We start from the raw sequence: 24,532 nt of genomic DNA, 5'->3' as shown, positions 1-24,532 counted from the left end.
ATCATGGGGGCCCCCACGTTGCCCGAGTCAAAATCCCGAGGGTCTGCAATATGAGCGACGCCGGCACATTCAGACTGGCCGTAGCCTTCGACAAGGGGAAAGTCCAGCGCCACTCGAAAGAAGTTCATCACGTCTGGCGACACTGGGGCCGACCCCACAGGAAGGACCTTGCACCGATCGAGCCCCAACTTTTGTTGCACCTACGACAGCGAAGTGTTAGTGGTGGAGGTTCAAGGTTCAGAAACCTTGGAAAAGATGAGCTTGTCAAACAATGGATGGCCCAAGTAGCCTTGCTTCAAGTTGCCCAGTTTGGCTTGCAACGCCCAGTTGAATAGCCACGCCTTGACACCCCCAGCAGACTTGGCGGATATGACAACCTTGTCGTAGATCTTGTTGAGGAGGCGCGGCACCGTGGGAAACAACGTAGGGCGCAGCGCACATAGATCTTCGGCCAGTTTGAGTGTGTTGCCTTGATAAAAGCCAATGCGAGCACTGTAAGTGATCATCACTGCAACGACCACGTGCTCAAAGATATGAGCGAGTGGAAGGTAGCTCAAGTGCACGGCGTTCTCGTTCATCGTCTCCAGGACAGCTCCGTGCGCAATGCGTTCAAGTACACCTTGGGTGCTCGACATGATGTTTTGGCTGGACAACAAGACACCCTTGGGATCCCCCGTGGTACCGCTCGTGTACCTAATCAGAACCCATAAGAAACAATATGAGAGAACGATAGCTGTGACGGCGGGCAATGTCGTCGTACATCAAAAAGCACGGATCCGTGATCTTGGCGTAGGTCGGGGCGATGGGAAAGCGAGCGCCAATGCCTTCCAACTGGACATTGGTCCACACAGTAAGTCCCGCGGCCGTGGCAGCAGATACGTCCACGTCTTCGGTGGAGGCGACGTCCGTCAGCACAACGTGCTTCAAGCTCCGGCAGCCGGCCTTGGCCTGAAGGACGCTTTGGAGCTCCAGCGTGGTGCACACAACCGTTTGCACATCAGTGTGGTTCAGAATGAACTGCGTGGACGACGCGCCCAGCGTATCGTACAGCGACGAAACGAACCCCCCCGCGTACAGCACGGCGTACTGGAACAGGAGCCACTCGGGGCGATTCTTCATGTAGATGCACAGGATGCGATGGCCGTCGGCAGTTGGCTCCATGAGCTTTTCATGGCGAATGCCCGCGGCAAGGTTTTGAATACGCTCGTACGTCTACTTGATGCATGAGAGAGGCAATGATTGGGTTGGTATTGTTCACCTCTTCGTACGATTCCCATACATAATCCCCAACAATGCCATTCACCACCGGGCGATGGCCCAAGAACGCTCTTGTGGGGAAGCGTCGCACGGCTCGTTGGAGCAGCTCCAACATGGAGTTGGCAGGTAGCGACGGGTATGACCCGACCTTGTGCACTGGCCCGTGGCCGGGCTTGGCGGTGGACAAGTCACCTTCCGAGTACACCGATGGGGGCGTGGTCTTCCTTGTAGGTCGGAAACAGAAGATATACATCGTGGCTAACGTCACGGCCAGGAGGGACGTGGCCGTAGCTATGGCCGCGGAGGCCACTGTCATGATCGACTTGATGACTGGTTGACTTGACAGTTGAATCTAAGGTACCGGTACTGCCAACGTTGGGATCGTACCAAAACCCTTTAAATTTAATCTTTGCCAAATACCTGGAGTAAGTTTCCTTTACTGTAAGTTCTGTGGTTAATGCAGAATTTCGCATGTCAATTCTTGTGAAACGTGAATTCCTTCTTAATAAAATGATACATTAGTACTACAGTATATTATTAATGAAGTACTATTAATAGTAGATGTTTTCCGCAACGTTGATATCAATTGACATAGTTTATCCCAATGGTCAGTTCATCAGATACTGTTCAATACATACTACCTCCGATTGGAATTGATTGATAGGTTTCTCTTTTTTGAGCCTTGAACAACTGTATCTCAGTCAAAATAGGAGAGAATTTCACTAGAAATCCGATTTATGACAATACCTGTATAATATAATAATAATAGAACGTAACCGGTAAACCTATCAATCATTTCCAATCAGAAGTAGTACTAACTTACAGTTAGGCTTACTACTTCGAGGTGTATTACTGTAATAGTGCGTACTTCGTACTATTACTAGGTATTGCTACGTAGTATAGTACTACATACTACCAGTAGTATTTGAACATGTACTACCTCAGCAAGATCTACGACAAGGTCGGTGCAAGGTCCTTCCTGTGGGGTCGGCCCCAGTGTCGCCAGACGTGATGAACTTCTTTCGAGTGGCGCTGGACTTTCCCCTTGTCGAAGGCTACGGCCAGTCTGAATGTGCCGGCGTCGCTCATATTGCAGACCCTCGGGATTTTGACTCGGGCAACGTGGGGGCCCCCATGATCTCGACCGAAGTCAAACTCGTGGCGGTGTCCGACATGGGGTATGAGCCCACCGACACGACCCACGGCGAGGGGGAGGCGCAGTTTCCCGTGTGCGGCCGCGGCGAAATCTGTTTTCGAGGCCCGACGGTCTTCTCGGGGTACTTCAAGGACCCCGTGCGCACCAAGGAGGCGGTGGACGCGGACGGGTGGCTCCACTCGGGGGACATTGGCGTGTGGCTGCTGGACGGCCGGCTCAAGATTGTGGACCGCAAGAAGAACATCTTCAAGTTGAGTCAGGGCGAGTACGTCGCGCCCGAGAAGATCGAAAACGTTGTCGCAGGCAGCGACTTGGTCGCCCAAGCGTTTGTGTACGGGGACAGTTTGCATGCCGTGCTGGTAGGCATCGTCGTGCCAGAAGTAGACACTGTGGTCAAGTTGGCCAAGTCTTTGGGGATTGCAAGCTCAGATATCGTGGAGTTGTGTCAACATGACGAGGTGGGAACACCAGCATGTCGTTAAAGAGAGGGGTCGTTAAAGAGAGGGGCACACAACGTTTGAGAGTTGATTGTTGTGTAGGTGGTGGCAGCGGTGCACAAGGACATTGTGCGCGTGTGCAAAGCCGCGGGACTCCACAGCTTTGAGACGGTCAAGACCATCGCTTTGCACCCGCAGCCGTTCTCCGTCGACAACGACCTGCTCACCCCCACGTTTAAACTCAAGCGCCACGACGCCAAGAAGGCGTTCTTGCCCACCATCAACGCCTTGTACTCGCAAGTGGGGGATCTCGTGGGCGGCCACCACGTGTTGCAGGCGTAGAAGTAACTTACAACTGAAAAACAGGAAGGTTGGAACGCTTGCTTTGTGGGCGTTGGTATCGCGAACATGCCTAAGCTAAACACTCAAATCAAGACGAGAATGGCTGTAACGTTACGGACACTACAGTCAGTACATACATTCATGTTGACGCTGTTGCTGAATGCTGCAGCGTGACGACTTGGTGGCTTTGTCACCTCCACAACCTCCGGAAGCCTATCGCAACCATCAAAACAAATACACTACAGAAACAGTTTATGAGGGAGGATAAGTATGACGACTAAACAAATATACTACAGAAACAGTTTATGACGATAAGTACGACGACTACTGTACCGGTAGAACCATGCAAGTCCTGTGAACATTTTGAACAGTATGTGTGTATATTGCCATGCTAGGAGTGTCCGAGAGTGTGTATTGTCGGTAGTTCGATGGCTATCACACGAGCGATTTCAACGCCCCAATCATAATTTGTATATGTCAATTCACCTGGCGTGGGCAGTTTGGGTGGTTGTTTACTAGTGTACATACTACAGTAATATGTCGTGCACACACAAACGCTGATGGGTCAACACGTAAGTAGTGTGTACTAGTATGTATATCGAGATGGGATTAATTTAGGGATGGTAATTCACCAGTCTGGCGATTTCGGGGTTGCCAACGCGATCACCGTGTCTGCCGTCGACTCGTTTCGCTGCCGATGGCTCGGGCGATGGCGAGGCGTTGCTTCTGCCCCCCGGACACCTGAAGCCCCTGCGCCCCCACAGGGGTGTCGTATTTGTCTGGGAACTGCATGATAAAATCGTGGGCGTGGGCTAGCTTGGCCGCGGCTTGAATCTCGTCGATCGACGCCCCTGGTTTGCCCATGCAAATGTTGTCTAGAACGGACCCGGAGAAGAGCACAGGTTCCTGCCCGACGATGGCGATGTGATGGCGAAGGGACTGCACATTGAGAGTCGTGTCCGTCCAAGCGCACGACGCCGGCGGAAGGATCGTAGAACCGTTGGATTAAACTCATGGCGGTGCTTTTGCCGCTGCCACTGGCCCCCACGAGTGCAAGTGTGTGACCGCTCAGAATCGTCAAGTTGTAGTTGCTGTACACGGTATTGTCCGGTCGACGAGGGTAGTAAAAATCGACCAATTCCAGCTCGACGTGTCCCTTTACGTGCTCCAACACAAGTCCAGTTGCCGAGTCCGAACTGTCGATGGTTGGCTGGCGATCCAGGATGCCAAAGAGGCGGTTTGTGGCCATCGCTGCCGCCCCCGCGTCCCCCAAGCCTTGCGCCGCTTTCCCCAGCCCAAATGAACAAAACAGGATCGGGTTGAATACTATATACACGCTGTGAAAGTCCAACCCGTTGTTCAGGACCAACCATCCGCCATAGTACAAGATGCCGGCCATGGCGTACAGCGTCAGTGCCTGGGATGCCGAGTACGCAATACCACCGACGAGGCCAGCTACCTGATCCGTCTTGGCACTGGCTTGGAGGTGGTCAAGGTACCGCTGATCCATGAATGTTTGCAGATTTAAGGACGCCACCGAGCGAATCGAGTGGAGGGCTTCGCTTAGAATCGCGCCGGCTTGCACATCGCCGTCGTTGGTGTTCTTCGTGGCTTGCGCCGTGAGCATCCGCACCTGTAAGCCGTACGCGGCGCCCATGACTGGAATGACCGCCACAAACACCAGCGCCAGTTGCCAGCTGTAGTAAAAGGCCACCGCAAACGCCACCGCGACCGCTGCTACGTTCATCAGCATCGCATTCAACGATTCGGCAGTCATGGATCGAATTGAGGCGGCGTCGGACGCCAGTCGTGTCGAGAGGGCGCCGGGGGCGTTCGCTGGCATGTCAAACCATGTCATGTCCTGGTGCAACATGGCCACGAAACACTTGTGGCGTACACGACCAGTGAGGCGCTCGCACACAATGGCAAACTGGTAATTTTGCACTGTCGCAGCTCCAAACGCGATAACGCCGAGGACGACGAGCCCTACGGACCACATCAAGGCCTCGTCGCGCATGCCGTGAGACCCGAGGTTGACTTGGAAGAACACCATCATGCTCTTGGTCAAGAGCACCCCCCAAAGTGGGTACATCGCCCCGTGCACCAACGCCCCCAAGCTTCCAAGCACCAAGTGGAACGATTCGGGGGAACTGTAGGCCCACAGCCGAGACATGGAGACTTGTGGTGCATCGATTATACCCACAGACTCTACTTGGGTATCGATTTGTATTGGTTGTGCTCCCCCCACCACGGTCGCTTGGGGCGTGATATCGTCCACACGCTCATCGTCCGAGTTGCTGTCACACTGTAATTGAGCGTCGACCAGTTCTTTGTAGTACCCATGGTCAATGGCTAACAGACTCTCGTGCGTGCCATCTTCAACGATGGTTCCCTGACTTAGCACCACGATGCGATCGGCGTGGCGGATTGTGGACAAGCGGTGGGCTACGATGATGGTGGTGCGCTGTCTCGTGTCGACGAGGCGATCGAGTGAGCTTTGCACCACGCGTTCACTCTCCACGTCTAATTCACTGGTGGCTTCATCCAAGAGTAGCACTGCGGGGTTCTTGACGATGGCGCGGGCGATGGCAATTCGTTGCTTCTGCCCCCCAGACAGCTGCGCCCCTTGTCCCCCCACCTCTGTGTCAAAGCCCCCTGCAAACGCCATGATAAACTCGTACGCGTTGGCCTGTTTGGCGGCGTCGATAATTTCGGCCATGGTAGCATTCGGTTTTCCATGTCGAATGTTGTCTGCAATGGAGCCCGTGAACAAAGTTGGTTCTTGCCCCACGAGGCCTACGTGACTTCGCAGCCATTGAACGTCCAGTGACTTGAGGTCGTGGCCGTCCAACGTCAGCGAACCTTGTTGTGGGTCGTAAAAGCGCTGGACCAGAGACACGATCGTACTCTTGCCGCTGCCACTACCCCCCACGAGAGCAACCTTTTGACCAGCTGGGATCGTCAATGAATAGCCAGCACACACGGGTACATGTGGTCGGGATGGATACGCAAACTGCACCGCGTGCAAGCCAATGTGTCCTTCCAAGTGGTCCAGAAATCTGGGGGGCACTTCACGAACCATTGGACGCATGAGTTGAAACATGTCGCTGGTAGTCGCTTTGGCTGTGGCGATGGCTTGGAGGCAAGGGCAGGCTTGTCCCAAAGCCATCGCGCCGATCGACACGGCAAAGAAGGCCGTAATGAATTCCCCCCGGACAAACAATTGGTTGTGCATAATGGATCGTTGGTGTCGAAGCGATCGTTTGTGACGAGCACAGTGCCGTAATACATGGCCACCGCATACGTGACCAGCGTGATTAAGTGCACGCCGCCCGTGCCTATGCCAACCGCCAGCCCTTTTTCAATACCAGCGACTTCGGCGCAGCGCACAGCTGCTTTGTATTTGTCGGCCATGAACGCCATGGCATTGAGCATTTGCACCGTTTTGATGTTGGTCAAACTCTCTTCGACTACCCCCCCCCGCTTGGGCGTACGAGGCCACCCCGCTTTGGGACGCGGCCGAGATCGCTCGAGTCATTCGAATCGCGCTGAGCCCAATCAAGGGCGTGAAAGCCACCATGACCAGCGCAATTTTCCAGCTGTACGAGAACGCGATGGCAAACCCTGCGATGGCCATGGCCACAAAGTTGATGCATTCGCCGACTTTACGCCCCATTCCGTCTTGAACCACAAGAGTCGCGTCCGCCACCTGCGTGGTCAAGTCGTGGGGTTGTGCAGGTCAAACCATCCAATGTCTTGGCGCAACAGGGCGCAAGCATACGCATGCCGAATGCGCTTGGCTTGACGTGAGGCACTGATGCTCCACAACGCAATCTGACCGAACCCCCCGACGAGCTCTACCGTTCCCAACGCAATGCCTTGGTACACAACGTAGTTGATGCTTTGATGGAACGCGTCGGGGTCGACTACGTGGCCGCCCAGGGACGCGCTAAACGATGTGACAGCGTCCCCAAAAAAGATCATTTGCAAAGGCAAACTCACGCCCGTGGCCATGGCGGCAATCGAGCCCAAAATCATGAGCACATAGTCCACGGTGTCGGCATACTGGAAGAGCTGGGCGAATGTCACAGGTAGGGCAGAGGCTTCGAGTGGGGTGTCCAGCTTGTGCTGGGATGATGTGGGGGTCTCCACTGAAACAAACAAGTCGTGCATGCTATGTTCGTCTCGACAATAGGAAAATGACGACTGGTATATCGTACCGTTAGTTTCGGTGCCATGATACTAGTATTGGTGCATCGACTGGCCATAATTATTGGTGGATTGACTTCTTGAGTTTATGATTGACGCAGCTGGTAACGTTATGGTTGTTTTTCCGCGAGTGTCTCCTTGTGCCTCTGCCAATATATACAGTATATATATATACCGTATATAATATATGCGACTTGTCCACGACACTTTTGGGACAATCCGCCTGACTGGTGGTAGGCAATCAATCGCGTTATAGCCCCAACAACTTCAGCTGTGATTTACTGTAGTTCAATAGCCCAGTTGAGTCGTGGTGCTAATATTTGCTTCTCACGTAAACATGGGATCTTCACAAATACAGTACGTATGGTGCTGTTGTGGATTGAGGCATCGGGTACTACAGGTAGACTCCGTACTGCACTGAACTTGTGTATCGTCAGTCAAGTACTTCCGAGCAAACCACCGAGTTTTGGAAGTTCTGCACACTAAGGTTATACGTATACCAAAGAGGTTCGAACGAACGACGCTTTGCAACTTGGGGCATTCAAGGGTGTCCCAAGCATTGGCACGAACGATCAAGTTGTATACTACTAGTAGTAATTAGTCCCAGTCGCCAAGTAACGTTACTTCATTTTTACTCTTTGTGCTTACGGTAGGGACATGGAGTGTTCAGAAATCTTATCCTTGTAGCCATCCATTCAACATCAGTCCATACCACAACTGGGTATTTCCTTAAACCCACGAAAATTCATCGCTTGTTGCTGGTTGCGCGGCATCAATTACTGTGCTACCTCGTGATTCGAAAATCTGAAAGATCTCATGAGCAGAGCGGACTTCTTACAGTACATACCGGTATCCATGGGGGATGCACAATGTGTCGCTGGCTATGTACTGTATGTATGGAAGGAAGCATTTACCATGTCTCGGTGCTAGCGACCAGGACGTTACAGCAGTGTTCGTTGGCATGGTCAAAAATGTACATACCGCGCCTGTATGGCGGCACTTCGCTTTGGCGTATACTACTCTGTGCTTTACAATGTTAATATAACGTACATTTGACTCAGATGGGTGTGTTTTAAAATAATGCACATTTTGTTTGGCCAATGGAGAGTCACGAAACAAATATTTTCAGCCAATCAAAGCAAAACCAAGTGTTACGTCGAAATACATCGATGTCATTGGTGGATACCTACCAATCAAAAGCTGTAGATGACACACTGCATCCATTTAATTGGCGGAAAAAATCTGCTGATCAGATTAGGGTGGGTGTGATTATTTAAGTGGTTGTTATTATTGTGCTTTCGAGTGAAATTTCGTGTTGTGGCATGGTTTCTGGTTGGAATTTAAATCGATTTGATTGGCTACCTCAGATGAACTCAAAATTATTAGCCAATGAAAAGCTTCTCAATGAAATTCAACCAATCAGATCGATTGTGGATCGGTTTGGTCCGCGAGATTCGATTGCACCCTCCCCAAATTTGTATCAAATCGACAATATGTCATTTATGATCGAATCGCTTTATTAAAATAACAGGAGGATCAGAATGAACGCCAGCTTTCGGTAGCCAATCGAAAATCACAATTTGGCCCAGGGGTCGCCGTGATAGGCCAAATTTCCTCAAATGTACACTATTAAATAAGCACAGAGTAGTATCTCCTTAATTGCACTGACATTTTACGAGTGGAATTCCCAGCGATACTGTACCCTGTCCTGACTACAGACAGTATTTCGGTGAGTTTACTGTAGCGGGGGATGGGGCCATTCACCTTTGCATATTGCTCAGTCGCCACTCAACGCCACCGGGGCGAGGCGCAGGTCCCTCCACGTAGGACTTGGACGCTGGTGTCCAACGAAGCTGCCCCATGGTTATAACGAGATAATTCTGTGCCATGGCACTGGTACAGTACAAAGAAGGGGTGTTGCGTGGGGTAGTGTAGTGGGGTGAGATTTGTGCGGGCGCCTCAACGGCTACATACTACGTAGTTACTAGTATTACTACCACTCGCCATGCGCATCGGCGCTTGCTTATTGGGCAATGACACTGAGGGGCACTTGTTATACCAAAGATAACTGCCACAAGACAGAAGTGGTGGTTGGTCATGCAGATGAACTCTGACGACCCTCGTTTGGAAATCATTGACGAAATCGTACTAACATTATTGCAAATCTCGCGCTTTAACGTATGATTGCCCTTCATGCACGAGATCAACGAACGTCCGTAGCAAGTCCGTTGTGCCCGATGACGTTTAAATTGTGTGTACAGTACAGTGAATGAACCAGGGACTACTGTATGCTATTGCATTAGGTCAGAGATTACTGACTGATGCAGGGCTAGCGTTGAGTTGTGGACTCGCGCGAGTTTTCAATGAATTATGCTCAAATATTTTCCAAGAGCATGATAGCCAACTGCCACTTCTGCCTTGTGGCAGTTAGCTTAGAACCTTTTCGAGTTAGTGTAATTCTTGACCAGCAAAACTGTATGGCGACCTCCCAACCTGCTCGACAACACTGGCACGTGGTGGTGGAAGTTCCGCCCGCACAAATCTCGCCCCAGTACCCCACGCAACTCTACGGTATAATTGTTCACGTAGCGGGTTCCTTCATCTGTGCGTTTATTCGACTGCCATTCGTAGCCACTGGTAAGTCACCTACTGTATCTTGCTCTCGTTGACGATGTCGCTGCAGGGAAGCTACTTTGGACGGCGGCGACTTGTGTCCATTTTCAGGCTGCATTCAAAATGGCAACGCGGTGGTGAGCGTTCTCAAGGTACGTACTAATGCCCCCTTTGATTCTATGATTATTCCAACTTTGCCCTGGACGACACTACCAACAATGGGGCGAAAAGTGATTCGTTGGTCAGCGTCCAAGTTCTGCATCGAGGCCCGTCCGCCCTCGATCTCGTGGTGCACAAAGACGTCAGATTTGTCACGGGCTCGGTGGCCGTGCACATACACCGCACATGTGGGTGCACAATGGCTTGTGGCTCCAGCACCGAGCCAGGCGATCAAAGGAACGCGCCCCCCACCTCCCCCTTCGGCCGCTGTGGCTCGACTTGTACACTAGCCACACCACGCAACTGGAGGCGTTCGCAGCGTGGTGCGGGTTCGCCGAAGGCTTCGACCTCGTAGACAATTTGGTTGGCGTCGTCGTGTTGAGGGCAGGTCGGTACTGCATTCACATGCAGGGGGAGTTTGCCAAGGTCCATGGCCTCAATGCCGTGACGATCTTGGTCAATTCTTAGAGGGTGGCCACGTCCAAGCAGCTGGCCACAGCAGACAAACAAGTCGACGTGACGACCGTGGTGTCGTTGCGGCAAGGCGACGTCGTGCGAGTCCAAACGCTAGGCCCGAAAGCGGTCCTCGCATCGGGGGCTATCCTCAACATGTACGAGCTGTATGTGTACTAGTGCCACATCCAGGGCATGTATCGATAGTGAGATAGTAATATTATTGTCAAGTCAATTCGAAATTGCTTAGTGGGGTGCTCACGAATCGATTGAGCAGCACCAAATCGACACACAATCGATCGACCAATCAAAATCGACAACACGAATAATCAAGCAGCCAATCAAATCCACTCTTCGACCCATTCAACATCAAATTAGAAAAAAATCGGTCAAGTTTTACATACAAACGTCTGCACAATGAATCCAGCGATAGATTTGGCGAATCAAGTCCAAATTTTGGGTAAAATGTCAAGAACGTTTTACAGTCTGTCCGTACCAGTATTAATATACTCAACCTACAGGAAACTCGGAGTAACTATATATATATATCCATATTATTCCGGCAAGGACAGCAAAAACAATACTACGCGAGGTTGGGATGATCCTTCATTCGCCTTGCTTGATATTTTTGCCCGCAACGAGGTCGCCCGCCTTGTCGTACAAGGCATCGATTTGCGTCGAAAACAATTTCTTGGCGTCGTTGCGTTTCAGCTTAAATGTCGGCGTGAGCAAATCGTTTTCAACGGTGAAATGCTCGGGGTGCAGCAGAATCGCCCGCACCGTTTCAAATCCACTCAACGCGCCCTTCTTGCCCACGGCCACAATGTCCTTGTGCACTGCCTCCACCACCTACACACACACATATATTTATATATATAATACAACTTCTCTCTCTCTCTACCTTGGGATGCCGACACAAGTCTATCAACGACCCCGATACGTTGAGCGAGTCAGCCAACGTCTTGAGCTGGGCTGCCTCGGGTACAATGATCCCCACCAGTACCGCATGCAAACTGTCGCCGTACACGAACGACTGGCCCACGTAAACACTCGCTTTGATCACGTTTTCAATCTTCTCGGGCGCGACGTACTCGCCCTGGCTCAGCTTGAAGATGTTTTTCTTGCGGTCTACAATCTTGAGCCGACCGTCCAACGTCCACACGCCAATGTCCCCCGAGTGGAGCCATCCGTCGGCATCGATCGCTTCCGCCGTCTTATCTGGCGCCTTAAAGTACCCCGAAAAGACCGTCGGGCCCCGGAAGCAGATTTCGCCGCGGCCGTTCACAGGTATCTTGTTGACGTTGCCGTGTACGGAATCCGTCACTAGGTAGCTATGTCGTTTTGTGATGAGTTGTTTTTCGTGTCTAATAGATATATAAATGTACCCCATTTCAGGTACGGAGACCAGCTTGATCTCACACGAAGTCATGGGGGCCCCCACTGTGCCGCACTGGACATCGTCGTGGTCTGTCAGGGTCGACGCGCCCGTGCACTCGGACTGGCCGTAGCCCTCGGTGATGTTCGAAGTAAGCAGGATACGAAAGAACGATAGCACGTCGTCCGAGATGGGCGCCGACCCGGTTAACACAAAACGACACCGATCTAGTCCCAACTTGGCTTGAATCTACACCGTTCAACCATGAAAATCGGATATATATAGAGTTTTATATAGAGTTTTGGACGAATCGTACATCTATATTTTGACATATATATATATTGATTTTGATTGGTTGAACAAGCAATGTATGTACTATCCACTATAGCTACAGTAACGCTAGCCATGTTGTACACATCCTCCAACAACACAAATAATCTCGATGATATATAGTAGTACTACTACTAGTAGTAGTATGTAGTTGTACTATTAATAGTGGTAGCTCAGTTGCATACTAGTCACAAATCTCACATTCCGTAGCTCGTTCGTACACTCAAACACCCAACCAATATACTATACTATTAATACTTCTCGTCATACTAATAGTCGCAAAGCGTTGAATTATATATTGTCCATTTACCCTATATTTGGACTTTTGCCAAAACCATCCATCGATTCATTGTACTGAAGTTTGTATGTAATAAAGAAGTTGTCGTGTGGTGATTGGTACCACACTAATTTCAGTCACACACTAATTCGATGGTTGTTTCCTGCAATCTGATTGGGTCAATTCTACTGCCGATGCTACTTGTATTTACAATTACTAGTATATAATTGGTTGTATCGATTCACAGTATAATTCTCCATATCACTGCAGTTTAGAATAATATATAGTACTACACAACAATATGTATCTCTATATAGATTCCAACACATGTACTGTACCTTGGAAAACACAAGCTTGTCGTACAACGGGTGCGCTTGATACCCTTGTTTCAAGTTGGCCAATTTGGTTTGCACGGCTCGCTTAAACAGCCAGCCCTTGATCCCCCCGCCAGACGACGACGACCCACCTGCCTGTATCACCTTGTCATAGATCTTGTTGAGAAGGCGGGGCACAGTCACAAAGTGCGTCGGCCGGAGCTCCACGAGGTCTTCTGTTAGCTTGAGTGTGTTGCCCTGGTAAAACCCAATGCGCCCCTTGGCCGAGATCATCACAGACTGCACGATCTGCTCGAGAATATGGGGCATCGGAAGGTACGACAGGTGGATGCTGGCCGGCGTGAAGCACACGGCGCCATCGCCGCGATTCAGCCGGTCCTTGGCGCCCGCGGCGCACGCCAGGATGTTGGCGTGGGTGATTTCTACACCCTTGGGGTCCCCCGTCGTGCCGCTCGTGTACATGAGGAAGCTCAGCGCCGACACTTTGGGGTACGTCGCCGGCCGCGGGTGCTTCGTGCCTACCAGCTCGAGCTCCCGCATCGTCCACAGCTGTAGCCCCGCCTGGCCACACAAGTCCAAGTCGGCTTGGGTCTTGATAACCACGTCGCACACGACCACATGGCGAAGCGTCGGCGCGCTCGCTTTCACTTGTACGATCGACTTGAGCTCGGATGTCGTACAAATCACCGTTGAGCCTGGTTTAAAGGTCAACAAAGAAAGATGTGGAGGAACTGGTTTGTTGAGATGGTTGCAAGAACTAGAGAAATATGATTGGACAGAAATCCGATCAGAGACCCCGACTGTGTCACACAATATATGATGAAAACTAGTATTGTGAATTCGCTATAAACTTGCAAAATTCGCCTGGTTTATCGAATCAATATTGAATCACGCGGGAATTCTGATTGGTTGAATATACTTGTCCTTTCGAGCCAATCAAATCCAATCAAAAATGGATTAGCCAATAGCGTCGATTCGTGATTCGATTCGACGAAATCTGGAAATCTGTACCGAATATACCACACAATATAACTTTACAGTAGTATTGTTGTGTTTATTCTAAACTGGAATGACATGGAAAATACAACCAAATGATGAACACAAGAATCAGGATTTAGCCAATCAGATTGCAGGAAACTATCAACAAGTCAAATTAGGGTATGAATTCGATTAGTGTGGTACTGTACCCATCACCACAGGGCACCTTTTCCATACAAACTTCAGTACAATGAATCGATCGATACATTTGGCGAGTTAGCACACAAGTCCAAATTTTGGACGTGTAAAAGGACAATGCAAAATTGTCCAATCGATTCGAAACTGGAGCCCTCAGCAGAATCGAATGTCTTAAGAGAAGGAATTAAAGAAACCGCCTGAGCCAATCAAATCACGCCATGTCGAATTATTTCTACCAATGCAAATGATTGACCCGTCACGCAAATCCATCAAATTGGGCAAAACCAATATATACTAATATTTATATAGTATAGTCTGTACAAGATTAAATACGATCAAATCGATTCGAATGCTATTTGGCGAAATGACTCTCAAGTCCAAATTTCCGTGACATTCACAATATATGATGAAAACTAGTATGTCACGGGGAACCAGCCAGCAGGTATAATATCGTTCCTCGTCAGAAACTGTATATCCCAGTCGAAAGCAAAGTACTCAAATGGATTATATAGGATGGATTCCCCAGGGATTGATATTAAAACCAACCACCCTCCGAGAACACGGAAAAAAATATATATAATTTGTCGTTTTTATGCATGAAAACAAACGCGATCGAGTATATATATATATATATATCGATACCTTGGGTTTGGGACAGAATGAATCCAGTGGACGACGCGCCCAACGTGTCGTACAGCGCACAGAACGCCCCGCCGGCGTAAAAAGCGGCGTATTGCGCTACGACGTACTCCGGACAGTTCTTCATGTAGATGCACAGCAACCGCCGGCCATCTCCGGGCGTGGGGTCGATCATGTTTTCGTGTTGTAGGCCAGCCGACAGGTTCCGGATGCGGTCGTACACGGCTGCATACGAGTCCCACTGGTACGGCCCAGCGTTCCCGGCGGCGTCGAAGCGGCGGCGGCCGAGGAACGCGCCGTCGCCGTTCGTGACCACGGCTGTTTCGAGGACTTCCAGGAGAGATGCTTGGGGGTTGGGGAATGAGCCCACCTTGTACACGGCGCCATGACCGGGGCGGACAGTGGAGGTGTCGGGCTGGGAAAAGAACGCAGGGGGACTCGCTTTGCGACCGGGACGAAAGAACAAGAGGTAGCCAGCTAAGCTGAATCCAACGAGAAACGTCAGCCCGACCACGAGCAGAGCGTTCAGGACGGGGGTTGGTGGCGGGGAAGAGGGGTCTGTGCCAAAGTTGTGGATGGGCGCGTCGACGCGGTTCACGAGAAAGTCCGACAGCGCGCCGACCGAGCGCTGCCCCTCGTACTCCTCGAACTTGGTTCCGCGGTAGAGTTTTAACGTGGGGAAGCCTTCGATCCCGTGGGTGGTGCACAGAGACTCGTGCTTGTCGCAGTCGATATGGACCACCGCGGCGTTGTCCAGCACGGAGAAGGCCGCGCTAAGTTGCATCCACGTGGGAGCAAGGGACTTGCAATGACCACACCACGGTGCATAAAACTAGATCAACCCCAGTCAGTCATGGAAGATCGATAGATTGAAGAACGAATGACCTTGGCGAACACCACATCCTTCTCGGCGAGCAGTTTGTCAAATTCGACGGCGTTCGGCGCAGGGACAGTGTGCGTCTTGAGGATGTCTTGGTCTAGCTTGGGCACTTGCGTACTCGTGACCGCTGCCGCCATCGCAGCGACCGCCACCACAAGAAAGGTACGCATGTTCAAGGCGGGGAAATATTCTGCAATGGCAGATCTTCCACCTCCCCTGTCAAAGTATCTTTGAACTAATCGGTTTAACACCCGTGTCATTTTACATTGGACGTTTGATGGAATTTGTCAAAGCATCGTATTAACGCTTAATATATTGGCGATAAATTGACTAAATGCTGCATGATTCGTAAACGAGTAGTAGTATACTGTAGCTTAGTAATACTAGTCCTTGCAAATTTTGATTTTTGACGATCCATGCATGTCCGGGTGCTGAGCTGGAATGTGTTCCTACGACCGCCAGGGATCCAGCAGCCAGGAGGCGGCGACCACAAGGACTTCCGCCTGGAGTTCATCATGCGCAAGGTGATTCAGTACGACGTGGTGCTTCTCCAAGAGATGTTTGCCATCGGGTCGTCGAGACTGCATCGCCTGCTGTCGTTTGCAAACGACCATGGCTTGGCCTACCATGCTGGGTCCGTGTATCCTTCGTTGTGGAGTCGGCAGCTTGTCGACGGTGGTTTGTTGATTCTGAGTCGCTATCCAATCTGCCAAACCAAGTCCCATCAGTTCCGCGACAGCTGTGGCAGCGACGCCCTTGCAGCCAAAGGCGTCGTGTACGCCCAGCTGCAGATCGAGTCACAAGGCACTCTTCTTGACGTCTTTACCACGCACACACAGGCAGGCCAAGGACAAGTCGCCACGACCATCCGCTGGCGGCAAATCGAGGAGCTCGCGTGGTTTGTGCACACTACGCGCACCGACGCGACGACGCCTGCGATCTTAGGTGGGGATTTCAACTTGGACGCGCGGCACAACGTCGATTTTGCGGGCGATCCTGCCAAACCTGTTATCACCAAGTGCGCCGAAAGCGTCTCGTACAAGCGCATGCTTCAACTCTTCTCCATGCGCTCCCATGACAGTGTCACACATGTCGCCAACGTGCTGGGTGCTGCACATGATGTCACCAACGCCAACGGCCATGGAGTGTTGGCGCAAACGTGGTCGAAAGAGCAAGTGAACGACATGGGCAAGTGCATCGACTACTTGTTCGTATTCGAGCCAAGTAGAGGTGGTTCTCATGGGGATGGAGAACCCTCCTCAGTTGTTCATGCTGCTGTGGACACGTGTGCACTGGATCGCAGCCCCCTGATCGATGGTGGTGTTGTCGAACAGATGATTGGCTCTGTCACACATCTCTCTGACCATTGGGCGATCACTGCGACCTTGAGATTTCCACTTCAACACAACGTACAATCGCAATTGTCGTGTCCGTTGCAATCTCACCAACTTGACTATTATAAGTGGCAGCTGTTGTGGTGGCCCTTCAAGGCCACAGCTGTCATCTTTATCGCTGGTGTTGGCGTTGTGGCCGCTGGGATAACTGTGACGCGGTATATCGTCGGATTGTGAAGCAAGGTAGCTAGAAGCATGTGCACGAACAGTAAACACGTTTCCAAGGCACAACGGTAATCATAATATATACAACGAGCAACGAATGTTATGGATCGTACAATAATACTGGATAGAGCCATCATCATCCTTGCGTGCATATTACTGTACACAAATGAATCGTAACTTATTGCAAACTGTACCGTACTACCGGTAGAACGTTACTACTGTAAGTTATGTAGTACTGTACTCCGTACTTGGAAGTATTCCGGAGTAAGCGTACTACAGCAGTAAACTAGTATTGTTCTATAAATAGATTGGTTTAGAGCATTGTCGAAACGGTTTCACAACGTCACAGTCGAAAGGTCACACGTTATACGTTATCATTCCACCTTTCGTGTATGTTTTGCCGATGGAGAACTTGGTGTCAGCCCACCATGACCATGAACTCGTCCCATCGTCGTTCTGGACGTTATGTCTCGAAAACCAGGCGTACATGGGCGGAGCAGGATGCAACGTCTGCTCGACGTCGTGCGCCGGGTCATGGCATTGCACGTAAGTGAAACGTGCACAGTTATCGACTCAACCCGTCGGCACTTGCGTCTCTAGAGAGTGCGGATTTGACTTGTGTGGGGACTGCTCTGCCACAGACCTTCCCCCGAAATCCATGACCCACCCCCAGCACCCCCACCACTCGCTAACATTTTTGAACATTGCCGAGCTTCGCGACTTGCACGCCGACTACTCGGCATATGTGGGCTGCGACCTCTGCAAGCAGCTAGCGTATTGCTCCTACCACTGCGCGTACACACATCTATGTTGTCGTCATAACCCTTCTTGACGACAAGCTACAACATATAGAACATGTTGCTTCGACTTGTGCATCTCGTGTACGCTGGGACAACTGGCACCACTGTTTGGCACGCCAACGACAAGCTTGTCCGCAGTAGTCGAGAGCTCCATCAACTGGGGAGACTACTACCAAGCCGAAACGGAAGGCACCAATGCCAGGCAGGTCGACGACAGCGAGGGTTCGTCCGAGATATATGTATCACTATCTCCTTTTCAAGCATTCTTGCGGTAGGGTTGGTCAACATCTCTCGAGGCAAGTTGGCGTCGGGCAGCTCCATGGAAAACGAAGGGTCCCATGCCACCTTTGCCGTGGACGGAAACGACCAGACGCGGTTCGCGTCTGTCGACAGCGACCCCCAGTGGCTCGAAGTGGACTTGGGGGTGCTCCACAACATCTCACACGTGTGCATTCTGTGGGAGGCCGCATTTGCTTCCAAGTACGACATCCAGGTGTCTACCGATCGGTTGGTGTGGACGACGGCGGCGTCGGTCACGGATAATCGCGACGAAGGCTGGGTTAAGACTAACCTCCCGGCCAATGTCGACGCGACGTTTGTGCGAATGTATGGCCACGAGCGGGGCACGAAGTTTGGCTACTCGATCTATCATTTCAACGTGTATGGCTGCCAGTTGGCGCCGTTCTGTACGTGATCCCAGCTTCTGTTTGGATGTGGGAAAATGAACCGGTTTGATTGTACTGAGTAGTGGAACAGGTGGTGGTCACCAGTGCCAACGTGAGCCTCGGCGATAGAGTAGTGCGGGGACTGCACTGGCCTGTTACGTCCTCGTACGATGGCGTGTGTGGCTATCCGGGCACAGTAGTAGCGTTCAAAAAACCCGGGGAACCTGCAGGTACCTAACGACCTAGTTATTACCTATATTGCCTTGATTATTTCTTCTTCGCCAAGAATTGAATTGACTTCTTGGGATTATGGTTGCAGTGCACGTCGAAGGTCAGCGGCCCTACCGCGGTCCCGACAAGTGCTGTATCGTGAAATGGGATTTGATCACCACTCCAGCGGTGCATCGGATGGGAGCATCCGGTCAATATGAATTGTATTTCCACCCCGAACATGCTCCAGGTACGCAACCCGTTTGGTCACCCATACAGTTACGTTATGACATTTTTACGTAGCTGGGGCCACGACGGACGTGCCCAACGATGCAATCACGGAAGAATTGGGGATTTTGATATGGCTAAGTGCACCAAATGCGGCGGCAACACAAGAAGATGATGTGGGAGACGAAGTGCAAACGCTCGAGGCAGCCTTGTGGGCCACTTCTCGGGACAAACGGTTGGAGTGGAAAGGCAAACTAACGGCTCGACCGCCCCAGATCACCCACGCTCTCGATAAACACCTCGTCGCTAGAGTCGTTCAAGGCAAACTCGTACAAAATGACATTCGCCCAAAACCGAACGCTATCAGCGTGTTTGTCTCGTCTACATTTACCGACACGACGTCGGAGCGGAATTTGCTCATCGCTGATGTGTATCCGTACTTGAAGCGATACGCCGCGCTGTTGGGGCTTGAATTCTCGGCGTCCGAAATGCGGTACAACTACTCTGTTCAAAACATCATGAATTTATCATGATCGTTTGGACTTGAGGGTAGCTGGGGCATCCGCGACGAAGCCAGCAATTCGCACCAGACGTCTGCGATTTGCATGGCGGAGCTCGCGCGCTGCCAAACGTCGTCACTTGGACTCAACTACGTGCTCATTCTAGGCAACAAGTACGGGTACCGACCGTTCCCCAATCAAATTCCAGTCGACGAATTCGAAGCATTGGTGGCGACGATGGCTTCAGCGGACGCCGCCGTGACCCGGCACTGGTTTCTCGTCAACGAAAACGTCGTGCCGCCGGCGATGGAGCTCCAGCCGTCCACACTGGCCGCGCCAGGCACGTGGTGGCCCATCTTTGAGCAAATGCAACGTGCGTTCCGGAACAGTCGCCATGTGTTGCCAGATCGTTCGCGCCAAGACTTGTACAACATATCGGTGACCGAATGTGAAATCACCCACGGCCTTCTTCACGCAGACGACCCGACGACCGCTGCGTTTGTGTACCACCGGGTGATCTCTGACATTGACCCCGATCATGAAAAGGCCAATATGTACGTGGACATGCGTGGCCACGGACAAGTCGACGACGACGCTCAAACGTTGCTAGCAACGCTGCGAGCCACCAAGGTCAAGCCCATGCAAATGCTCGGGTCCAAGGACTACATCGTGCCGTGGGGCCCGGAAATCCTCCCCGAAACCCATGCGTCGTACTTGGCAGACTTTTGCGACCACTTTTGCGGCATTATGTGCGACGCATTGCTGCAAGCGTCCGAGCAACTCAACGTCGCGCCCGATGCAGTGTACAACGAAGCCATGCACCATGCGCTGTTTTGTGCGCAGCGAAGTGCGAATTTTGTAGGTCGACTTGACATCCTTAGCAAAGTGCACGCATACATTCGATCGCCGAGCGAGAGTCCGTTGGTGTTGTTTGGTCGCGGGGGCGCTGGAAAGAGCGCAGTGATGGCCAAAGTCGCCATCAAACTCACGGGTAGTGGAGGAGGCGTGGCGGTGGCCGCGGGGTCAGGCCTCGCGGCAGTCGTCACTCCCCGACACGATCCAGTTCTTGTGCTCCGATTCTTGGGTACGAGCTTGGACTCGACAGACATTCGCAAACTGCTCGCGTCCATGTGTTTGCAATTGCAACGCAATTACACTACTGAAACCGCGATGGTGATTCCCCAGTCACTGGACGCGTTGATTGCACGGTTTCACAACCTGCTCGGGCTGGCTTCGGAAACCAAGCCACTCGTGGTGCTCTTGGACTCACTCGACCAGCTCTCGCGTGCCGAAAATGCTCACCACCTGACGTGGCTGCCCCAGACACTTCCTCCGTTTTGCAAACTGGTCGTGTCTGCACTAGAAGCTGCCGACGAAGGGGGGCACTGCCTGGCTAAGCTCCGGGCGCAAACTTTGCCTGACCAGATGTTGGAGCTGCCCGTGATGTCGGCTGAGGACGGCCGCGACATTCTCACCGCGTGGCTGGCGTCCCGACACCGGGCGCTAACGCCAGACCAAACGTCGTTTCTCGTCCATTCGTTTATGCAGTGTCCGCTGCCGCTGTATTTACACGTGGCATTCACGCTGTCGTTGCCCTGGACGTCGTCCACGCCGGTGGAAGCCTCATTGTTTCCGTCGACGATCCCAGACCTCTTGAACCACTTATTTGACAAACTCTGCGGCATACATGGCAAGCTACTCGTGCACCACTTGGCGGGGTACTTGACGCTGGCCAAGCGGGGGCTGTCGCGGACGGAGCTCGAAGACGTGCTCAGTCTCGACGACGACGTATTGAACGATGTGTTTCAATGGTGGGTACCCCCCATTCGCCGCATTCCGTCGCTCGTAGTCACCCGATTGCTGTCGGACTTGGACAGCTACCTGGTCACGCATGCCGCCGACGGCGGGGGCATCCCCGTCTTGAGCTGGTACCACCGCGAATTCAAAGTCGCCGCCACGGCCATCTGCCTCAAAGACGATGCCATCACGTCGGCGCTGTCCGCCACGTTGGCGTCGTACTTTGCAAGCGATTATGCCCATGTGGCGAAGCCCTTTCTGGACAAAAAGGGGGTGCCTGGGGGCCGTGCCCACCGCAAAGTCACCCCACAAGAGTTGGCCGTTCCGGGCACGACTCCAGAAAGCGTCACGTACAACCATCGACGAGTGAGTGAGCTTCCATCGGCGCTCATCGGGGCGAAAGATTGGCCTCGGGTGGAGCTCGTCCTCAGTGACGTGACGTTCCTACAGGCCAGCGTGGCCCTTGGCGCGATCTCGGACACATTGATGGACATCCGCCGAGCAATCCAAGCAATGCATGCCGACGACACCCCGCCGTCCGTCTTGCCCCAGGTGGCTGCGTTTCTCAGTCGCGACATGTTTACGCTGCAGCGCCACCCGCAGTCGTTCTTCCAGAACATCGTCGACCACCCCAAGGGTTCGTTTTTGCGGGTTTCGGCCGACGCACGGTTGACCCCCCCTCCGCGAGGGTACTTTCAAGTCGTGAGCACGGAAACCCCCACGAGCTCGATCGTTGCCTCGTTCAAGGTGGGGCCAGTGACGGACGGAGCGAGTTCGTTGGCGGCGATCGCATTTAGCCCTAACAGTTTGAAGGTCGCGGCGGTGTCCGAGCCAAACTACGCCCAGATCGTGTACTTGACGGTATTCGACGTAATCTCCAACACGGTCATGTGGACGGTTGTTGCCGAGCCCGACGCCAAGTACGATTCAGTGACATGGACCGCAGACGGCACGGCCGTGGTGGCGGGGGTGTCTAGCTCCGGGGAGCTCCACTTGTTTTCAGAAACCATCGGCGTACGAACGCAAGTGCTACATGCCCCACACAAGACCCACGACATCACAAGCGTCGTGTGTGTGGATGCCACCATCTTTGTGACCGCCGATCGCACCAAATCGGAACTGAATGTGTGGGAAGAGGGAAACGTCCGTCGCACGTTACAGATTGACGGACACGGCCAAGTGGACCACAACGACAAGAGAAGAGTAACCCAAGTCGTGTTGAGTTCGGATCGAAGGTGGTTGGGGGTGGCATCGTACAGCGGGGCGTGCAGGTACGAATGAAGATTGCAACAATATATATATTATAAATAACGTTAGATATATTCTACATTGGGGGGATGGTAGCTAACGCCACGACTAGCATTTGGAAGTGCTCGACGTGGACAAAGGAAGCGTCGTTCATTGCCAGTGAAGGCGTCAAATTCGCCAGTCTGTCGAGCGATGCCACCATGTTGGGTAATCAAGACTATCCTCCCAGTAAACAACTGCATTGATTGGATCTCACGTCGATGATATTGCAGCGGTCAATGTAGAGACGAGCAACGGCGAAGGCGCGCACGTGTTTGGAAAAGCGTTCGACCACCCCAAGCCGCTCATCATGGATTGCTTGGATATGACTGGCAGTGCCTTGGAAGTGTGTGGTCTGGCATTCCATCCCAACCACCCGTCGATCCTGTACGTGTTCAACTCGACCACGCAAATCTACGCCTTCGACGTCGTGCGGGAGCGCCGGCTGGCCATTTATGCTGCCCCGGGCCACAGCTTTGGCGGCGCTATGACCATGAGTTTGGACGGCAGTCTCATTGCAACGCTCGGCCAGACCAACAACGTGCTGCTGTGGCATCCAGGGGCCAAACCGGCGCCGCTGGGCGCCCCCGGGCGCGTGGAATCGGTCGCGCTGCATCCGAATGGGGCCACCGTCGCGGCCTGCCACTCGGGCGCCGAATCTACTCGGATTGTGGACGTGTGCAACCCCACGCATCTCGTGACTGAGTTTGTCAACACCCAAATCACATCCACCGCATGTACGCGAATGGTGTTCAGCCACGGACGAGACGACGGCGGCCTGTTTGTAGCGGCGACCACCAACACGAGCGCAGTCTGCGTCGGCCAAATCGAAAACGACCAAGTCACTACGACCTTTTACGACACGTTCGAGTACGAGTCTATCGACGTGGCCGTGCATCCGTCGGGGGAATATGTGGCGGCGCTGGGCCTCGATGCGCAGTACAATAGCCGCGGCATATTGCGGTACATTCGCCGAGTCGACGGCAGTGTGCTGTGGGAAGTGCCCGACATGATCCGCCAAGCTGTCCGGATGGGCGGCATGGCGTTGCAGATGTCGTTCTCGGGCGAGTTACTCGCGTGCATGACCCATCACGAGCGACTTTCCGTGATGGACACTGCCACGGGCGATGTGCAGTATTCGTTCCCCAATGCCGGGGGCGAACACTGCTACCGATTCACCCCGGACTTTGCTATGGTCGCGATGGCAAGTCAAGGCGGCCAAGTGCAAGTATGGACAATCGACAACGTGGAACGTCCAATGTGGCACTGCAATCCGCATGCCGACGTGACAAACATCACGGGGGTCGCCGTCTTGCCCGAGAACAACGTCGTGTTGTCGTGTGCTGAAGACGGGCATTTGTTCGCTTTGAGCTTGATCGACGGCGCCATCCTGAGCGTGTATGCGGCTACAGGGCTGCAGCCCATCCACTGCTTCGATATCCTCCCCACTCGGTTGCCGTACCCAAGACTGGCCATTGGCGACGACAATGGCCGAGTGGTCGTGTTGGATTGGATCCAGCAAAACCAACCGTCGACGAGTGGAATCGCATAACTTACAACCGCCAGAACCTATGGGGTTCTTACACTACTAGTAGTATATATTAACAGCAACAGCTGTAAAATGGGATGGCTTGGACATGCAGCGCCAAATAGAATGCTCGAAACCTTGACATTCCGCGTGATAAGTTGTAGTAGCCCATGCCCCATCAACTAATTACAGCCTCGCCCCGGCACAAAGTACTCGTAGCACTATATTTTTCACGTTGATGCGTATTGACGTTGTTCGTCGCAGGCTTTATTCTAGTAATAATACTAACAGTTATAATATAGTATGTCAATTTGGACACT

General features: G+C 52.4%; 8 protein-coding genes across 9 annotated transcripts in view; 5 read left to right on the top strand and 3 right to left on the bottom strand.

Moving 5' to 3' along the window:
* The window catches only part of H257_03206 (hypothetical protein), a 1,703-nt gene extending 101 nt beyond the window's left edge, over positions 1-1,602 (bottom strand). The window contains exons 1-3 of the mRNA XM_009827190.1: positions 1,259-1,602; positions 761-1,212; positions 1-693 (exon numbers count right to left, since the gene is read on the bottom strand). The exon at positions 1-693 is cut by the window's left edge and continues 101 nt beyond it. Of these exons, the coding sequence (XP_009825492.1) occupies positions 231-693; positions 761-1,212; positions 1,259-1,573 (1,230 nt within the window). The 5' untranslated portion in view covers positions 1,574-1,602 and the 3' untranslated portion in view covers positions 1-230. The remainder of the gene's footprint in view (positions 694-760; positions 1,213-1,258) is intronic.
* A 666-nt stretch (positions 1,603-2,268) lies between these two features.
* H257_03205 (hypothetical protein) lies at positions 2,269-3,307 on the top strand (the record flags this gene model as incomplete). The annotated part of the gene is made up of 2 exons (XM_009827189.1): positions 2,269-2,871; positions 2,953-3,307. 2 exons carry the CDS (start codon positions 2,269-2,271, stop codon positions 3,190-3,192), a joined length of 843 nt encoding a protein of 280 aa, XP_009825491.1. The 3' UTR covers positions 3,193-3,307.
* A 450-nt stretch (positions 3,308-3,757) lies between these two features.
* Positions 3,758-6,427, bottom strand: H257_03204 (hypothetical protein; the record flags this gene model as incomplete). The annotated part of the gene is made up of 2 exons (XM_009827188.1): positions 3,758-4,131; positions 4,166-6,427. 2 exons carry the CDS (start codon positions 6,425-6,427, stop codon positions 3,856-3,858), a joined length of 2,538 nt encoding a protein of 845 aa, XP_009825490.1. The 3' UTR covers positions 3,758-3,855.
* Positions 3,974-7,453, top strand: H257_03203 (hypothetical protein). The gene has a single exon (XM_009827187.1). The coding sequence runs from the start codon at positions 6,482-6,484 to the stop codon at positions 6,995-6,997; it is 516 nt and encodes a 171-aa protein (XP_009825489.1). The 5' UTR covers positions 3,974-6,481; the 3' UTR covers positions 6,998-7,453.
* Positions 7,454-10,359: 2,906 nt separating this feature from the next.
* Positions 10,360-10,806, top strand: H257_03202 (hypothetical protein; the record flags this gene model as incomplete). The annotated part of the gene is made up of 2 exons (XM_009827186.1): positions 10,360-10,599; positions 10,642-10,806. 2 exons carry the CDS (start codon positions 10,360-10,362, stop codon positions 10,804-10,806), a joined length of 405 nt encoding a protein of 134 aa, XP_009825488.1.
* Positions 10,807-11,146: 340 nt separating this feature from the next.
* On the bottom strand, positions 11,147-15,849 carry H257_03201 (protein disulfide-isomerase domain). The gene is made up of 6 exons (XM_009827185.1): positions 15,644-15,849; positions 14,762-15,590; positions 12,947-13,638; positions 12,012-12,250; positions 11,528-11,957; positions 11,147-11,475 (listed from the first exon to the last, which is right to left on the bottom strand). Exons 1-6 carry the CDS (start codon positions 15,806-15,808, stop codon positions 11,233-11,235), a joined length of 2,598 nt encoding a protein of 865 aa, XP_009825487.1. The 5' UTR covers positions 15,809-15,849; the 3' UTR covers positions 11,147-11,232.
* Positions 15,850-16,045: 196 nt separating this feature from the next.
* On the top strand, positions 16,046-17,307 carry H257_03200 (hypothetical protein). Its single transcript, XM_009827184.1, has one exon. It carries the CDS (start codon positions 16,055-16,057, stop codon positions 17,207-17,209), a length of 1,155 nt encoding a protein of 384 aa, XP_009825486.1. The 5' UTR covers positions 16,046-16,054; the 3' UTR covers positions 17,210-17,307.
* Positions 17,308-17,586: 279 nt separating this feature from the next.
* Positions 17,587-24,363, top strand: H257_03199. 2 transcript variants are annotated; one of them, XM_009827183.1, is made up of 10 exons: positions 17,587-17,743; positions 17,798-17,992; positions 18,050-18,219; positions 18,273-18,683; positions 18,754-18,892; positions 18,982-19,122; positions 19,176-19,593; positions 19,654-22,668; positions 22,758-22,852; positions 22,918-24,363. In XM_009827183.1, the coding sequence occupies exons 3-10, from the start codon at positions 18,193-18,195 to the stop codon at positions 24,234-24,236; spliced, it is 5,565 nt and encodes a 1,854-aa protein (XP_009825485.1). In that variant the 5' UTR covers positions 17,587-17,743; positions 17,798-17,992; positions 18,050-18,192; the 3' UTR covers positions 24,237-24,363. The 2 variants fall into 2 exon arrangements, with proteins under 2 accessions (XP_009825485.1, XP_009825484.1); XM_009827182.1 differs by having other exon boundaries at positions 18,746-18,892.
* The last annotated feature ends 169 nt before the right edge of the window (positions 24,364-24,532 follow it).

Source organism: Aphanomyces astaci (assembly GCF_000520075.1).
Source record: "Aphanomyces astaci strain APO3 unplaced genomic scaffold supercont1.5, whole genome shotgun sequence".
Lineage (NCBI taxonomy): Eukaryota > Oomycota > Saprolegniomycetes > Saprolegniales > Verrucalvaceae > Aphanomyces > Aphanomyces astaci.
The sequence above is the reverse complement of the archived record's forward strand: the minus strand, read 5'-3'. Positions and strand labels throughout refer to the sequence as shown.

Bases quoted from the DNA above. Each gene is read 5' to 3' on its own strand.
- H257_03203 (XM_009827187.1), top strand. From the start codon at position 6,482: ATGGCCACCGCATACGTGACCAGCGTGATTAAGTGCACGCCGCCCGTG.
- H257_03201 (XM_009827185.1), bottom strand. From the start codon at position 15,808: ATGCGTACCTTTCTTGTGGTGGCGGTCGCTGCGATGGCGGCAGCGGTC. The intron at 15,591-15,643 runs GTCATTCGTTCT...GGGTTGATCTAG, and splicing joins AGGATGTGGTGTTCGCCAAG to TTTTATGCACCGTGGTGTGG. The intron at 11,476-11,527 runs GTAGAGAGAGAG...GTGTGTGTGTAG, and splicing joins ACTTGTGTCGGCATCCCAAG to GTGGTGGAGGCAGTGCACAA.
- H257_03200 (XM_009827184.1), top strand. From the start codon at position 16,055: ATGCATGTCCGGGTGCTGAGCTGGAATGTGTTCCTACGACCGCCAGGG.
- H257_03199 (XM_009827182.1), top strand. From the start codon at position 17,601: ATGGAGAACTTGGTGTCAGCCCACCATGACCATGAACTCGTCCCATCG. The intron at 17,744-17,797 runs GTAAGTGAAACG...TTGCGTCTCTAG, and splicing joins GCCGGGTCATGGCATTGCAC to AGAGTGCGGATTTGACTTGT. The intron at 22,669-22,757 runs GTACGAATGAAG...CGCCACGACTAG, and splicing joins TCGTACAGCGGGGCGTGCAG to CATTTGGAAGTGCTCGACGT.